The 18,073-nt window shown below is 40.4% G+C and overlaps 1 protein-coding gene across 1 annotated transcript in view; it reads left to right on the top strand.

Moving 5' to 3' along the window:
• Positions 1 to 302: 302 nt before the first annotated feature.
• Positions 303 to 18,073, top strand: part of PIKFYVE (phosphoinositide kinase, FYVE-type zinc finger containing) — a 199,576-nt gene continuing 181,805 nt past the window's right edge. Inside the window, exons 1-2 of the mRNA XM_085890455.1 lie at positions 303 to 461; positions 626 to 676. Of these exons, the coding sequence (XP_085746581.1) occupies positions 397 to 461; positions 626 to 676 (116 nt within the window). The 5' untranslated portion in view covers positions 303 to 396. The remainder of the gene's footprint in view (positions 462 to 625; positions 677 to 18,073) is intronic.

Below are 18,073 nucleotides of genomic sequence, written 5' to 3'. Positions count from 1 at the left end.
GGTGTGTGGTGGCCATGACGGTGTAGGTCGCAACGCGCTGCATTGTTGTGTGTGCGCGGTGTGTGGTGGCCATGACGGTGTAGGTCGCAACGCGCTGCTTTGTTGTGTGTGCGCGGTGTATGGTGGCCATGACGGTGTAGGTCGCAACGCGCTGCTTTGTTGTGTGTGCGCGGTGTATGGTGGCCATGACGGTATAGGTCGCAACGCGCTGCTTTGTTGTATGTGCGCGGTGTGTGGTGGCCATGACGGTGTAGGTCGCGGTAATAAAGGACATTTCGCGCTCCCGGATAATTGAAATTTACACACATTTTTACATTCGCTTCTCTGGTTCATATTAATACATCCGATGGAAGTTGGAAATAGAATCGATCAAGGGAAGTTAAAAGAACGACTTCAATGAGAGAAGGAAGCATATGTTTTGATTGCAAGGAGGGACGTCTTGTGGTTCGGTCCCGTGACAGGTTGGTGTTGGTGTTGGTGTTGGTGTGTGGTTTTTTGGGGTTTTTTTTCAAGCTTGCATGTAGTTTGCTGTTTAAACTGTGAGGGATACGCAGATGTCTTGGTCATCCCCCAATGAAGAACGCTCGGTTCTCTTCGCTTGACTAGTCTTCTCGTTGGTGTACAGAGACCATGTGGTGTTTTCTGATGGACGTGACCGTCACGTGATTACATCGACGTAAGCATATGGATCTGCACCTCGTGTATCTGTTTTCCAATATGTATACATTGTGCTTCATTCTGATTTCTCTGTTTATCTGTGGCAATGGATATATATATATATATATATATATATATATATATATATATATATATATATATATATGTATATATAATTTCTTTCTTTCTTTTTTTATACATAATTATGTATATTTATTTCTATATTTATATACATCTTCTTTCAGCTGCTCCCGTTAGGGGTCGCCACAGCAGATCACCGTTATGATCCGCATAATTATTTGGCACAGGTTTTACGCCGGATGCCCTTCCTGACGCAACCCTGGTCGCCTCTTACGACACAGGGAAATGGTACACCTATTCTAACCTGAGCATATGAAATATAATTACAGCGCGTGCGCTGTATACAATTGCACAGAGTTTGAAATGTCCCCGGCGTCGTCTACCATGTCTCCGGTGGGTCCGGTGTCCCCCCGTCCCCTCGCCCCCCCCCCCCACGTGCCTCAAGACAGCCAATGATGGCCGTTCAGTAGATGCAGTGCGTAACCTCGACGGAAATGGCGACAATTGACGGAAATACCCTAGTATTTCAATGGAAATTTGTGAAACTAATGTGTTATATATGTAAAAACCATTTAATTTATTGCTTGACTGAAAAAAAAAAAACGAAGAAACGCTCCCCTCATGTACGAACGAACGAAAGACGTCATTTCCGTCCACCATGGCATTTTGCGCCGAACGCAGAAAGCTAAGTTCTTATGCCATCATTCTGTTTAATATTAGCCATAAACAAGTGTTTCGTCATGCATTAGTAGTTAAAATTTACTTACAACAAGAACGAAAAAATAATCTCCTCAGATTCAACAAGAACGAAAAAAAACCCCGAAAACATCACGTGCAGGACAAGACCAATCGAGCTGAAGGAAACGATACTGTAACTGCACTGCTCCTGATTGGTCAAAGGACACCACGTGTGTTGTGTGGGCGGTGTTATGCACGAGGATTCCAGGCTAAGTTCTTATGCCATCATTCTCTTTAATATTAGCCATAAACAAGTGTTTCGTCATGCATTAGTAGTTGAAATTTACTGACAATCATTCTTTTGCGGCCTCCTGCCACGCTGTATCGAACAATTTCATTCCTTCTGTTATATATAAAGGTGCTTAGCACAATAATAAGATTTTATTTATATATATGTATATATATATATATATATACAGTAAGGACTGCACTTTAATTCATAACTGTATATATAATCTTTATTTCTTTATATATATTTCTTTCTTTCTTTATATATACTGTATTTATTTATATATACACAGCTCTGGAAAAAAATAACAGACCACTCCAAAAAAAAAATAAAAATCAGCATCTCTACATGTATGGCAGCCATTCCATTCCAGTGTCTGTTGAATTCCAACACGGGCACACCTCATTATACTTAGTGAGGTACTGATTAGGTGATCACCTGAACCGAATCTTATTTAACAAGGAAAAGTATAAAAACCACTGCTGTGGTCATCACTATCCTCTTGCAATAGGACCAGCTGGATGACAAAAACAGTGCTAGTAGTACCCCAAAAGTAATTTGAATAAAAAAAAACAAAAAAACTATTGACCATGCCAAAAGAGTTGAAAGAAAAGTTTGGAGTGAGGAAAAGAAGGGTTCAATTCTGGCTTTACTGGCAGGATACAGTGAGTGTCACGTTGCTTCCATCCTTAAAATTTCAAAGATGGCGGTTCATAAGAACAAGGTCAAGCAGCAGACATTGGGGACAACAAAGCTACAGACTGGCAGAGGGCAAAAACGACTTTCACTGACCGGAATGACCGCCATCTCATTCGAATGTCACTCAACCATAGGATGACATCAAGTGACCCACAAAAAGAATGGCAAACGGCAGCTGGGGTGAAGTGCATGGCGACGACGGTTCGAAACAGACTCCGAGGGGCAGGGCTGAAGTCGTGCAAAGCTTGATAAAAGCCCTTCACCAATGAGTAGTAAAGAAGAGCCAGGCTGAGGTTTGCAAAAGACCATAAGGATTGGACAGTGGAGGACTGGAGTAATGTCATCATCTCTGATGAGTCCAATTTTCAGCTTTACCCAGCACCTGGTCTTCTAATGGTTAGACTGAGACCTGGAGAGGCCTCCAAGCCACAGTGTCTCGCACCCACTGTGAAATTTGGTGGAGGATCGGTGATTATCTGGGGGTGCTTCAACAAGGCTGGAACCGGGGAGATTTGTCTTTGTGAAGGACTCTTGAATCGAGCCACGTACAAGGTTGTCCTGGAAGAACACTTGCTTCCTTCTGCTCTGACAATGTTCCCCAACTGAGGATTGGTTTTTCCGGCAGAACAATGCTCCATGCCACACAATCAAGGTCAATCAAGGTGTGGATTGAGGACCATCAGATCAAGACCCTGCCATGACAAGCCAATTTCCAGACCTGAACCCCATTGAAAACCTCTGGAATGTGATCAAGAGGAAGATGGATGGTCACAAGCCATCAAACAAAGCCGAGCTGCTTGAATTTTTGTGCCAGGAGTGGCATAAAGTCACCCAACAGCAATGTGAAAGACTGGTGGAGAGCATGCCAAGACACTTGAAAGCTGTGATTGAAAATCAGGGTTATGCCACAAAATATTGATTTCTGAACTCTTCCTAAGTTAAAACATTAGTATTGTGTTGTTTAAAATGAATATGAACTTGTTTTGTTTGTATTATTTGAGGGCTGAAAACACTGAATCTTTGTTGATATTTTGACCAGTTGTTATTTTCTGCAAATAAATGCTCTAAATGACAATATTTTTATTCGGAATTTGGGAGAAATGTTGTCATCAGTTTACAGAATAAAACAAGAAAATGTTCATTTTACTCAAACGCATACCAATAAATAGTAAAACCAGAAAAACTGATAATTTTGCATTGGTCTCTAAATTTTTTCCAGAGCTGTAATATATATATATATATATATATATATATATATATATATATATATATATATATATATATATATATATATATATATATATATATATATATATATTGTTGTAGATTTTCGCCCATCCGGCGTACGGGCGACCACCTTTAGCTCAATTGCGGCCGTGCGCGCCCACCGAACGAGCAATCTCGTCGCAGCTTCCAGATCAATGCCGAACCCCAGCTTATGGGTGTTTTTAACACACCATCAAGCAGCCAACTCTTCTGTCCACGCACTACAGGGTCGATTGTCAATGTACCTGTACTGGACAGAAATTCCGGGAATTTATAACCTCAACAGGACCTGCACGAAAACGAGCCGCTTGAGCAGCTCGTTCCGTATGCGATGGCCAAGTTCTATAAATGCAAGTATATACAGGCACTTGTACAATTCACTACTTATTGGACTGGCGCCACAAACACACCCACACAAATGATCGGACCAGCCGTTCTTTATTAAGACCTTTCTCGGACCTGCCTGCTTCGTGCGGTTTTCGAGGACCGGGGCCTACTGGACTCCCAGCACGATCCGGAAGGTCCAAGCGAGTGAAGTCAGCAGGGCGAAGGCTGGCGGGAGAAGACCCTGCGTGCGCACTTCCCAGAACTCGCGCTACCAGATCCACAGGAGGACCAGCGGAGAACGATGGGAGAACCAGCCACGAAGCACGACAGGAGGGCAACACCCGGAGAACCACAAGAAGCTGGAAGTTTTAAGAAGCTCAAAGAAACTGGTGGAAATAACAACCACCCTTCCTCCTCCTGCTTCTCCTCCTGGTTTTTCTCTTCCCTTTTTATTTGGTCATCTCTACCGAGATGACCTAATAAAGCCGGACCAAATGTCCGTCTGTCCGTTTGTACGTCCGTCAATTTTTCTTTCCGATCTTGATGAAACTTAGTATGTGTGTAGACGTCGATGATTGTTGCACAACGATATAACTTTTGTCCGGGTTCAAGGTCAGGGACGAGGTCACGTAAGTTATAAAAATCGCCATTTTCAAAACCTATCTAATCTGCCATTCCACAAGATATTTGGCAACAGTTTATTGATTATGATAGTAAAAAATATTATCTTGTATCTAACCAGACAGACTTTTGAATTTCCTTCCCGTTTGGCCGCCACGTAACCTGGAAGATGGTCAAAAACACCTCCCGGTACAAAGAAAACTTTTTTTTCTTCCGATCTTGATGAAATTTGGTATGTGGGTCGAGGTCGATGAGTGATACCCAACAACACATTTTTTCCCGGATTCGAGGTCAGGGTCAGGGTCAAGGTCACGAAAGTTGTGAAAGTCGCCATTTTCAAAACCTATCGAGTCTGTCATTTTAGGAGATATCTGGCAACGGTTCATCAATTATGATAATAAAAAAACATTATAGAGATGACCGTCACCCCCACACGGCGGTAATTTTTTGTCAAGGGTGCGCCTTGCTTCCCGCATGACTTGTCTGCTGTCGGTGGGGGCTCCCGCATTCCATCCCCCCCAGTTGCTTTTATGCCCATACAAGGTAAGGAATTCAGCTCGGGCTGTCGGTGGGGGCTCCCGCGTTCCATTCCCCCCCACTCCCCCAGTTGCTTTTATGCCCATACAAGGTAAGGAATTCAGCTCGGGGATGCATCTGAACACTCCCGCATTCCAGCGAGGGACAGGGGAAGCTCGCTGGACTGGCAGCATGTCCGCCACCAACAAGCATTTTGTGGCTGTTGTTGTTGTTGTTGTTGTTGATTTTTCTTAATACAAATCGCAGCGCATGAACATTAAATATTATCCACCAGACTAGGGTCGGGACCCCAACTGGCAACATTTACTTACCAATATAACGGAGCTAAAGGACCTGAATGTTGAGTGCGATAGCTTTCCAAATCCACAACAATATATATATATATATATATATATATATATATATATATATATATATATATATATATATATATATATATATATATATATATATATATATATATATATATATATATATATATATTATGCACACACACACACACACACACACACACACACACACACACACACACGCACACGCACGAGTACGTACCCGTAAAAAAAAATTGTAAATAAATATTCCAACCGTGAGCAACAAACAACAACCACACAGGCCGTTTCTTCGCTCTCGCGTGCCCGTATGTGCATGGCATGGAAGTTCGCATATCACAGTTACGATGATTCGCAATTTAGGTTTTAATGGCCAATTATTCAATTGGCGCCAATGTATTTTGCCTTTTCGCAAGGAAAAAGAGAAGAGAGAAAAAAAAATACTTCCTGGTTCGGAGCATACCAGCACTCTGATGTTACCGAAATTAATGCACCGTCTCGTATGAAAACGATCATAACTTGCGGCATTGTGTTTATCTATAAATGCATGTAAGAAATCGAGAAATTATTAGAATACACTAAGTCATCGCTCTCCGGAAGTCCGTACGTTATAACCCGTAATGGGGAACACGACTGAGCTTCCCTTCCCCCATCGGCCACGCCCACGCAACAACGTGTCTTGTCATTGGTTTGGTAAATAATTGGCCATAACTTGGGAAGCACTTGTCCGATTAATATCAAAGCTTGAAAAGGCACATACTCAGGTCCCCAGCAATATACCTGGCAAGTTTCAATTAGATCGGACCAGTGTTGGTGAGAAGCAGCGGATACACATACACATACACATACACACACACACACACACACACACACACACACACTGCTGGAATTGTAGATATATATATATACATACATATATATATATATATATATATATATATATATACACACACATATATTTAATCGACACCGAAGTAATCTGTGAGTAGATAATATAATTATTTTCCTTTGTCTCCTGCCTATTGCTGCAGTTTTTATACAACGTTTAAATATTATTTACAAGCCTGGTGTTTGCTTATCGGTTAGGGTGGCTGGCTTAATATCTTATGGTGTTGATTTTAAACTGCTGTTGTGACGTTCAATTAACACCAGGTTGGTTTATTCAGCCTGTCATACTTCCAAGGTCGGCAAGATGAGTACCAGCTTTCTACTCTGCATTGGGGGCACTGCATCAGCGGAACAGCCGCGCTCCCAGCAATGATGAAACCAGCAACCATGGGATGCTTACGAAATAATAATATTGTGAGAACTCTATTTAGTAAAATCTAAATTAGAAACTGCTGTTTGTATTTGTGCTTGCTGTGGAGGGCTCGGGATTTGTTACCAAGGTGAAGGACGTTTTGTTTTAATCCCTTTCTGTCTTTCTTTGTCTGTTTGTTACTTGCAAAATGGAAGATTTTTCAAGTACATTGGTCAGTCGATTTTGTTACTTGGCGAAATCTTTGATTTTGTCAGGTATGTTGGTCTGTTCCGTTTCTTTGTTTGTCCGGTCGTCTACAGCCCAAACGGCTGGACCAGTCGTTCTTAAATTTTTACACCTGATAGGTAATCCACCTGAGACCGTCCGCGTCCAAACCCCGTCTTAATCGGACTAAACGTCACGACGTGACGTCACACAACGTGAAAACACATTTTTGGACATAACTCAGTGATGACTTCGTAGCGACTTCTGGTTGACGGGAGGGTTAATCGGATATGGATGACATGAGATAGTTGTAGATTTCCCTGCAGGGAAGTCGTAGCGACTTCCGGTTGACGCCAAATTAAACTTCATTCAAACATCTAAATGATTACTAAATGCATCTTATTACAAATTACGCATAGTTTTCGCAGGCGTATGACGTCAATGTTTTGCCTATTGACGTCATTTAAAAAAATTTATATTTCCGCTCTTGTGCAGCCGAAACTACTGAAGCAATCGTTCTCAAATTTTAACACGTGATAGCCAATCTTGCTGAAATAGTCTGGGATCAAATCACATCATAATCGCACTTGACGTCACGACGTTACGTCAAAAAAAGGTGAAAACAAGCTTTTGAACATAACTCAGTAACCGGAAGTCGTAGCGACTTCCTGTTGACGCCAAAACAAACTTCAATGGAATATCTAAATATTTTTAAAGGCATGTTAGTACAAATTATGCACAGTTTTCGCAAGCGTATGACGTCAAAGTTTTTAGCCATTTTCGTGATTTAAAAAAATTCTATTCGTTTTACAGGTCCCCATTCTTAACCGATTTGGATGAAATTGTAACAGCTGACAGAAATCCACAGTGCAAAAAGATATGTGACTTTTGGTGATCAATATCTGGAAACTGCATCACTTTATATTATCGCTCATTATAAACCAATGGGGAATTTTGTGAATTACACATGGCTATTTCGCAGAGTTTTGCACTTATTAAATTGAAAATTATACTGTCTATTTATGCATGTAATATTAACATGTGTACAATGTTTGATCGAAATTGACCCAAAGTCAAGGTCAGGGTCACCCAAAACATGAAAAAAACGCATATAAAATATACATTTTTGTTTTACAAGATATTTCAAATCTAACGGGATCGTAAAGCTGGTTGAAAAGCAATGATCCTTGGTATTTTCAAATATTATCTACGATCAGAATGAAGGCAACAGGCCTCGTACAAGGGTTAAAATGTTAACGTATCAGGCATCATTATGTACACATTCGCATGTTGCACTTGTACGTAGAGCATACTGTGCATATTTTGTTTGAAAATTAAGCGGTTTTCTGCAGCATTTTACATGTAGAATGACACCATGTTATCAATTGAGCATCAAAGTTGCACACACAACTTGGTCAATTAATGAAATGCCACAATTCTGTTCTATTTAGGAACTACATTCGTCCCATGTCACAGAACAGCAAGTGCAAAGAACACGTGGTTTCAACTCAAGGGTTAAAATCGGCTCGCTGTGATCAATTCTTCCAACCTGCTGCCGTTACCATGACAGCACGCACCCGATTACTTTGCTAAGTCACAAGATTTGTCAATGAAAATGTATCATCACAGTGGGGAACCAGTCTTCTGCTGATGTGTTTTCCCTGTAAATGTCTATTTAAAATCAGATAAACGCATGATACTGAATGGCCATGATGGATATAGTATCCCCTAGAAACATCCCAAGCCGTTACCATGACAACGTGCGCCTCATAATTGTTATTTGTGACATCACGTCATTTTATTAATGTACCAACAAATAAACGCCACACATTCCATGACATTGCAGCTTGGACCACCACACGGAAAGGTCAACTAATTCGCCAAGTGTCGTGCTCAGCACGATTTTTCATTATTCTGTCTGTTTGTCTGTTTATCGCCTGCACTTCACAAATTTAAAACCAATCTTCACGAAACTTCACCAACTTGTAGAGGTAGTCTCAACTGAGAAGCCTTTTGATTTTGAGGTCAAACTTCTAAAATCGTCAATTTTCATCCAATTGACTTGACAATTAAACAGCAGTTTCATAGTGCATCACTGAATTGGGAAACCAACAATTTTGAGATCAAAAGGTCAAACTTCTAAACATCATGAAATTTCATCTGAAAAATGGTGAATTTTTATCTGATTAACCTAAAAAAAATTAAACGGCAAGTCACTGTATTGGGAAAGCAACTATTTTTGAAGTCAAAGGTCAACTTGAGGTCAAATTTCTAAAATCATCTATTTTTATCTGCAAAATAATCAATTTTCATCCGATTCTCCTGAACTTTGATTAAGATTGTAAATTTTTATCTCAATTAAATAGACAATTTGATGTGTCCGTGGCAACCTTTGGAGAGGGAGAGGGTGGGTGGATTTTGCAAGTATCGTGGTTTGCATGACGTCTTTTTTTTTTTTTCTTGTTTGTCTCTGTGTCCAAGATATCTCAAAAAGTTGTGAACTGATCCAGATGACATTTTGTGGATAGGTTGGGTGTGACAAGGATGAACTGATTCGATTTTGGTGAAGATCTGAATCCAGATCTGCCTGATCACTATCACTAGAATTCACTAGTGTTTCGTGAATTTCACGAGATATTTCACTCTTTTTCACTCGATAATTTAGATATTTCACTAGAAATATCACTAGAATTTTTAAGCGATGCTTCACCATTTAGAGATCGGACCAAAAATGATATCTAGCATGATGTCTCAAAAAGTTGTGGAGTGAGTGCGTGCGTGAGACAAGGAAGAATTGATTCAATTTTGATGAAGATCTGGATTCGATAATTTTTGTTTTTTTTAAAAGTGATTCTTCACCATTGATAGTTCTCGGGCTGAACCGATATCTCGCACGATATCTCAAATTGTTGTTGACTGATTCAGATGAACCTCGGTGGACAGGTTTGGTGTGTCGCAAGGCCGAAATGATTCGATTTTGGTGAAGATCCGGATCTGGATCTGGAAACGAGAATTATTTAATTGTTAAGGTTAATCTTCACCATTGAGAGATGGGGCCAAAAACTATATCGTACTGTATACCATGATATTTCAAAAATGTATTGGGCCCGATATGTTCTCGTGGATCAAGCATTACGTGGTGGAGGTGCACGCTGTACTGAATGCCCTTCGAGTTTATATTTGTTTGAATATATGAATTTTACTAGTAGTAGGCATCCACGACCATCCTTGATCACGTCGGCCAAGGCCCTCTCACGTTCACCTTCATTCGCTTTTATATTTGTTTTCCCCGCAACCGCATGAGCGATTGACACAAAACTTTCAACATCGGAGTTCCTTCCCCTGGATAATTTAAAAAAAAAATTTTTTTTTTAACAATTGCATGATAATTGGATGGATAATGTGGTTGGTCTTCCAAAAAGTCTGTTTTCTGTAGGTGTGGGTTGTATGGTGTTGTCAGGAATAAATGGAACGAGTGGTCATTATCTGGGATGGGAATATTTTCTTCAATTGTTATCACTTCTCACCATGGTAATAGTTGTTCAATGTCACTTCCTGTGCACATCCCCATCTCTTCCCTGCCCCCTCCCCAATTCTTCTCCTCTCATCTGTCTTGTACAAGGATGAATGAGAAGTGAGGAGAGGGGGAAATATGCTAAGGAGAGTTGGGGGAAGGTTAATCGGATATGAATGACATGAGATAGTTGTATATTTCCCTGGAGGGAAATGTGGGTTGCAGGTTTGGAGGAGACAGAGGAACAAAGCATTTGAGGAAAACAATAAGCTTGGATTTTGTGAGGTTCAGAAGAGGTTTTCTGGAAAAACTTCTGATTGGGCAGGAAGGAAGGAAGGAACGAGGGATGAAAGGGCAAATGGCGAAAGACCTGAGCAGTGGTAATAGGAAATAGGTGCAAAGATTTCAAGTTACCCCCGGGGGTACTATCATTTCTTGAAGCGCGACTGTCGCTGATGCAGTGCCCTTCTCCCAGTACACACACTGGAACTGGTACTCATTTCGCCGACCGTGGAAGGATGACGTGCTGAATGCATAGCCTGACGTTGGCTCAGTGGTTAGGTTGGTGGCTTGGGATCCTCGGGTCCTGAGTTCAAGCCCCGTCGGCCGCTGAATTAATGCACCGGGGGGTTGACTCAACAAGATGCTTCCACAAAGAAGCCTGAGCACAGGATCTTCAACTCATCACATAGCAGTGAGGTGACTTCTCCGTTTCCTATTACCACTTCTCAGGTCTTTCGCCATTTGCCCTTTCATCCCTCATTCCTTCCTTCCTGCCCAATCACAAGTTTTTCCAGAAAACCTCTTCTGAACCTCACAAAATCCAAGCTTATTGTTTTCCTCAAATGCTTTGTTCCTCTGTCTCCTCCAAACCTGCAACCCACATTTCCCTCCAGGGAAATATACAACTATCTCATGTCATCCATCGTCCATCCATATCCGATTAACCCTCCCCCACTCTCCTTAGCATATTTCCCCCTCTCCTCACTTCTCATTCATCCTTGTACAAGACGGATGAGAGGAGAAGAATTGGGGAGGGGGCAGGGAAGAGATGGGGATGTCCACAGGAAGTGACATTGAACAAATATTACCATGGCGAGAAGTGATAACAATTGAAGAAAATATTCCCATCCCAGATAATGACCACTCGTTCCATTTATTCCTGACAAAACCATGCAACCCACACGTGGGTCATTCCATGTCAAATCATCAAAGAATCTGCCGTCATCTCTCAGATTTTTGGAAAAACTTTGAGAACCAATTGGGACCCATGAAAAATGGCAAGAACTCAAATATTTTTGCTAACAGCCTCTTAATTAGTGAGATACAGACTAACGAACTTTGGACTAATTAGCACGACGTCGCGAATTCAAATGGCCATATCTCTAAAAGTATAACACCGAGAGAGCTGGTTTTGGTGTCATTTTAAAGGTATTTTCATGCCCTATGAATTTGTCTGGGCAACATTTTCCTACCTCCAACCACAAAAAAGTTATCACAAAATATAAACTTCAATCGTGAATCCCCAAAAAATGTATCCTTCAAATTTCCTCAAATTCATCCCAGAGGTACCTTATGATGTCAAGAAGCTTTCACATAAATTTTGTGATGGGCACTCTAATAGTTTCTGAGATATGAGCAATAATGTACATGTACGAATGGCATATAGGTTCGAAAATCAGCATTTGTAATGTATTATACAATCAATAAGTGAGTTCAAGTACACAGTGTTCACTAACCTGACTTAGGCTTTCAATTTCCTCTTCAATGCAGCAACAGCAGCACTTGTTTCTTCCCCTCAGGCCCAGTTGAAAATGAAAGTATATGATGCTTCAAAGCAATTGATGGTCGTTCCCTGTGTTCCCTGTCATGGCTACGTTAGAATGATTGTATAATACATTACAAATGCTGATTTTCGAACCTATATGCCATACGTACATGTACATTATTGCTCATATCTCAGAAACTATTGGAGTGCCCATCACAAAACTTATGTGGAAGCTTCTTGACATCATAAGGTACCTCTGATATGAATTTGAGGAAATTTGAAGGACACATTTTTTGGGGATTCACGATTGAAGTTTATATTTTGTGATAACTTTTTGTGGTTGGAGGTAGTAAAATGTTGCCCAGACAAATTCATAGGGCATGAAAATACCTTTAAAATGACACCAAAACCAGCTCTCTCGGTGTTATACTTTTCGATATGGCCATTTGAATTCGCGACGTCGTGCTCATTAGTCCAAAGTTCGTTAGTCTGTATCTCACTAATTAAGAGGCTGTTAGCAAAAATATTTGAGTTCTTGCCATTTTTCATGGGTCCCAATTGGTTCTCAAAGTTTTACAAAAATCTGAGAGATGACGGCAGATTCTTTGACGATTTGACATGGAATGACCCACCTTCAGAAAACAGACTTTTTGGAAGACCAACCACATTATCCATCCAATAATCATGCAATTGTTTTAACAAAAACAAATTATCCAGGGGAAGGAACTCCGATGTTGAAAGTTTTGTGTCAATCGCTCATGCGGTTGCGGGAAAAACGAATATAAAAGCGAATGAAGGTGAACGTGAGAGGGCCTTGGCCGACGTGGTCAAGTATGGTCGTGGACGCCTACTACTAGTAACATAAATATAAACTCGAAAGGCATTCGATGGAGCTCATACCTCCGCCACGTAATGCCTGATCCACGAGAACATATCGGGCCCAATACATTTTTGAAATATCATGGTATACAGTACTATATAGTTTTTGGCCCCATCTCTCAATAGTGAAGATTAACCTTATCAATTAAATAATTCTCGTTTCCAGATCCGGATCTTCACCAAAATCGAATCGATTCGTCCTTGTGACACACCAAACCTGTCCACCAAGGTTCATCTGAATCAGTCAAAAACTTTTTGAGATATCGTCCTATATATCGGTTTAGCCCTATATCTTTTAAAAAAGCAAAAATAATCGAATCCAGATCTTCATCAAAATTGAATCAATTCTTCCTTGTCTCGCACGCACGCACACACTCCACAACTTTTTGAGATATCATGCTAGATATCATTTTTTGGTCCTATCTCTAAATGGTGAAGCATCGCTTAAAAATTCCAGTTGGTGGATCTGGATTCAGATCTTCACCAAAATCTAATCAGTTCATTCTTGTCATACCCAACCTATCCACAAAATGTCATCTGGATCAGTCCACAACCTTTTGAGATATCTTGGACACAGAGAGAAACAAGAAAAAAAAGACGTCATGCAAACCACGATACTTGCAAAATCCACCCCCTCTCCCTCTCCGAAGGTTGCCACAGACCCATCAAATTGTCCATTTTATTGAGATTAAAATTGACAATCTTAATCAAAGTTCAGGAGAATCGGATGAAAATTGATTATTTTGCAGATAAAAATACATTATTTTAGAAATTTGACTTCAAAAATGGTTGCTTTCCCAATACAGTGACGAACGATGAAATTTCCCTTTAATTTTTTTAGATTAATCAGATAAAAATTGACCATTTTTCATATTAAATTTCATGATGTTTAGAAGTTTTGACCTTTTGATCTCAAAATTGTTGGATTCCCAATTCAGTGATGCACTATGAAACTGCTGTTTAATTGTCAAGTCAATTGGATGAAAATTGACGATTTTAGAAGTTTGACCTCAAGATGACCTTTGAACTCAAAATCAAAAGGCTTCTCAGTTGAGACTACCTCGACAAGTTGGTGAAGTTTCGTGAAGATTGGTTTTAAATTTGTGATGTGCAGGCGATAAACAGACAGAATAATGAAAAATCGTGCTTAGCACGACACTTGGTGAATTAGTTAACCTTTCCGTGTGGTGGTCCAAGCTGCAATGTCATGGAATGTGGCGTTTATTTGTTTGTACATTAATAAAATGATGCGACGTCACAAATAACAATTATCAGGCGCGCGTTGTCATGGTAACAGCTTGGGATGTTTCTCAGGGATACCATATCCATCATGGCCATTCAGTAGCATGCGTTTAATTTTAAATCGAAATTTACAGGGAAAACACATCAGCAGAAGACTGGTTCCCCACTGTGATACATTTTCATTGACAAATCTTGTGACTTAGCAAAGTAATCGGGTGCGTGCTGTCATGGTAACGGCAGCAGGTTGGAAGAATTGATCACAGCTGGCTGATTTTAACCCTTGTTGAGTTGAAACCACGTGTTCTTTGCACTTGCTGTTATGTTACATGGGACGAATGTAGTTCCTAAATAGAACAGAATTGTGGCATTTCATTAATTGACTAAGTTCTGTGTGCAACTTTGATGCTCAATAGATAACATGGTGTCATTCTATATGTAAAATGCTGCAGAAAACCGCTTAATTTTCAAACAAAATATGTACAGTATGCTCCACATACAAGTGCAACATGCGTATGTGTTCATTATGATGCCTGATGCGTGAACATTTTAACCCTTGTACGAGGCCTGTTGCCTTCATTCTGATCGTAGATAATATTTGAAAATACCAAGGATCATTGCTTTTCAACCAGCTTTACGATCCCGTTATCAGATTTGAAATATCTTGTAAAACAAAAATGTATATTTTATATGTGCGTTTTTCATGTTTTGGGTGACCCTGACCTTGACTTTGGGTCAATTTCGATCAAACTTTGAACACATGTTAATATTACATGCATAAATACAGTATAATTTTCAATTTAATAACTGCAAAACTCTGAGAAATAGCCATGTGTAATTCACAAAATTCCCCATTGATTTATAATGGGCGATAATATAAAGTGATGCAGAATCCAGATCCTGATATTGAACATCACCAAAAGTCACATCTTTTTGCACTGTGGATTTCTATCAGCTGTTAAAATTTCATCCAAATCGGTTAAGAATGGTGACCTGTAGAACGAATAGAATTTTTTTTTCAATCACGCCAATAGCTAAAAACTTTGACGTCATACGCTTGCGAAAACTGTGCATAATTTGTACTAACGTGCATTTTAAAACATTTAGATATTCTATTGAGGTTTGTTTTGGCTTCAACAGGATGTCGCTATACTACGACTTCCAGTTTCTGAGTTGTTTTCACCTTTTTTTGACGTAACCTCGTGACGTTAAGCGCGATTATGACATTATTTGATCCCCGACTATTTCGGCAAGATTGGCTATCACATGTGAAAATTTGAGAACGATTGCTTCAGTAGTTTCAGCTGCACACGAGCGTAAATATTTTTTTAAAATGACGTCAATAGGCAAAACTTTGATGTCATATGCCTGCGAAAACTATGCGAAATTTGTAATAAGATGCATTTAGTAATCATTTCGATATTTGAATGAAGTTTAATGTGGCATCAACTGGAAGTCGCTCCGACTTCCCGTCACTGAGTTGTGTCCAGAAATGTGTTTTCACGTTGTGTGACGTCACGTCGTGACGTTTAGTCCGATTAAGACGGGGTTTGGACGTGGATCGTCTCAGGTGGATTGCCTATCAGGTGTAAAAATTTAAGAACAACTGGTCCAGCCGTTTGGGCTGGAGACGACCGGACAAACAAATAAACCAGGGTGACCCGTATCTTGCCAAAAGGTGACCACGTGTGACTTCTTTAAGGTCACACTGAGGTGAACAGAGCTGCTATCCACGAGGAGCGACTCCTTGAGGAATATCTGCCGACGAGAGATTCGGATGAGAATCGTTCTTCAGAGTAACCATGAAAAATATGCGTTTGCCTCATAACGTCACCAAATGACGTCATAATGTCTCAAGCTTGACATAACTAGAAAGCACTCATCGAGGTGTTCATTTTGAGGTAGTACACGATATGGTTCCTAAAACTTGAAAATTTGACCTTGGGGTCAAATATGTTTGACCTTTGGCGCTAACCATGAAGGTCAAGGCCAATCGCCACCAAAAATTAATCAGCTGAGCGCCAGACCATGAACTATATTCCCATGAAGTTTGAAGACGATCCGATCAAAATTACTCAAAATAAGGGTTTCGTCAACTCCCCTGATTTGCGCCAAAGTGACCTTGACCTTTGACCTTGACCTTCAAAATTTTGTGCACTGAAAGGGACCTCTATAGGCCTCTGATATGCGAAGTTACAAAAATTTCCGATGATAACTGTGCTCTGCAGAATTTTTTTATACGTGATTACAGACAAACAAAAAAAAAAAACACAAGCTGACTAACATATCTTGCAAAAACTTCGTTTTGGCAAGATAACAAGCCAACAAACTGAACAGACCAACATACTTGACAAAACCGAAGATTTCGCCAAGTAACAAAATCGACTGACCAATGTACTTGAAAAATCTTCCATTTTGCAACTAACAAACAGACAAAGAAAGACAAAGGGATGAAAACAAAACGTCCTTCACCTTGGTAACAAATCCCGAGCCCTCCACAGCAAGCACGAAAAAGGTCAGGTATTGAAAAGGTCAAAATCTTTTTTGCTCATAACTTCGTCAAAAATGGTTTAATTGACTTCAAACTAAAACTAATATATTCCTTATTCTATTCCTTATAATCAACATTCAGGTTAAGGATATATCAAATATTTAATTTGATCCCCAAAATAACTTTATGCCTTAAATGGGCAGGATTTGTTGTGCCTGGCACCACTTGTTATCCCGCTCCCTCCCGGAGGGAGCGGGATATTGTAATCGTCCGGTTTTTACCACTCAGCCCGAATTGGGCAAAGGGGTATTGTGTCGTCACACGAGTTGTCCGTCCGGGCGTCTGTCAACTTTTGGTTTCCGCCAATTTCGAGGAGAACACCTTGTCCGATTTAAATCCATTTTTGCAGGGTATGTTGGGGTTGAGTCGAGGAAGGATCCTTTCGAAAATGGGTGCGCTGCGATTTTCAATGTGGCCTCCATGGCAGCCATCTTAAAATTGGTTTCCGGACAATAACTTGAACGGCTTGACAGATTGATTTTATTTTCATGGGGGTATAATGGGCATGGTTAGAGGAAGGTTCCTTTCGATATGCAGCACAATCCGATGTCCAATATGGCTGCTTGGGCAGCCATCTTGAATTTGGTTTCCGGCCAATAACTTGAACGGCTTGACTTATTGATTTCATTTTTGTGTGATATAATGGGGGTGTTTAGAGTAAGGTTCCTTTCGATATTCAGCGCAATCCGATATCAAACATGGCGGCTGGAGCAGCCATCTTGAATTTGTTTTCCGGACAATAACTTGAACGGCTTCACGCATTGATTTTATTCTGGCGATGTAGAATGGGGTTGAGTCGAGGAAGGTTCCTTTCCAAAATGGGCATGCTGCGATTTTCACTGTGGCCGCCACAGCAGCCATCTTGAGATTGGTTTCCGTCAATTTAGAGAACGCCTTGTCTGATTAAATCCATTTTTGCTAGGTGTGTTGGGGTTGAGTCGAGGAAGGTTCCTTTCGAAAATGGGCGTGCTGCGATTGTCAATATGGCCACCATCTTGAAATTGGTTTGCGTCAAGGGACAGGGGTTATGCCCGCTTTGCGGTGCTATTTTTGTCTGTTTGTCTGTCTGTCTGTTAGCAACTTTACGGCAAAACTGCTTTAACAAACACTATCAAATTTAATCCACAGGTGGGCAATGAACCTTGGACGACCCCATTAACTTTTGGGTCCAAT

This window comes from Eptatretus burgeri, chromosome 8, assembly GCF_056783735.1.
Source record: "Eptatretus burgeri isolate ZD-2024b chromosome 8, Ebu_testis_v1, whole genome shotgun sequence".
NCBI lineage: Eukaryota > Metazoa > Chordata > Myxini > Myxiniformes > Myxinidae > Eptatretus > Eptatretus burgeri.
The sequence above is the reverse complement of the archived record's forward strand: the minus strand, read 5'-3'. Positions and strand labels throughout refer to the sequence as shown.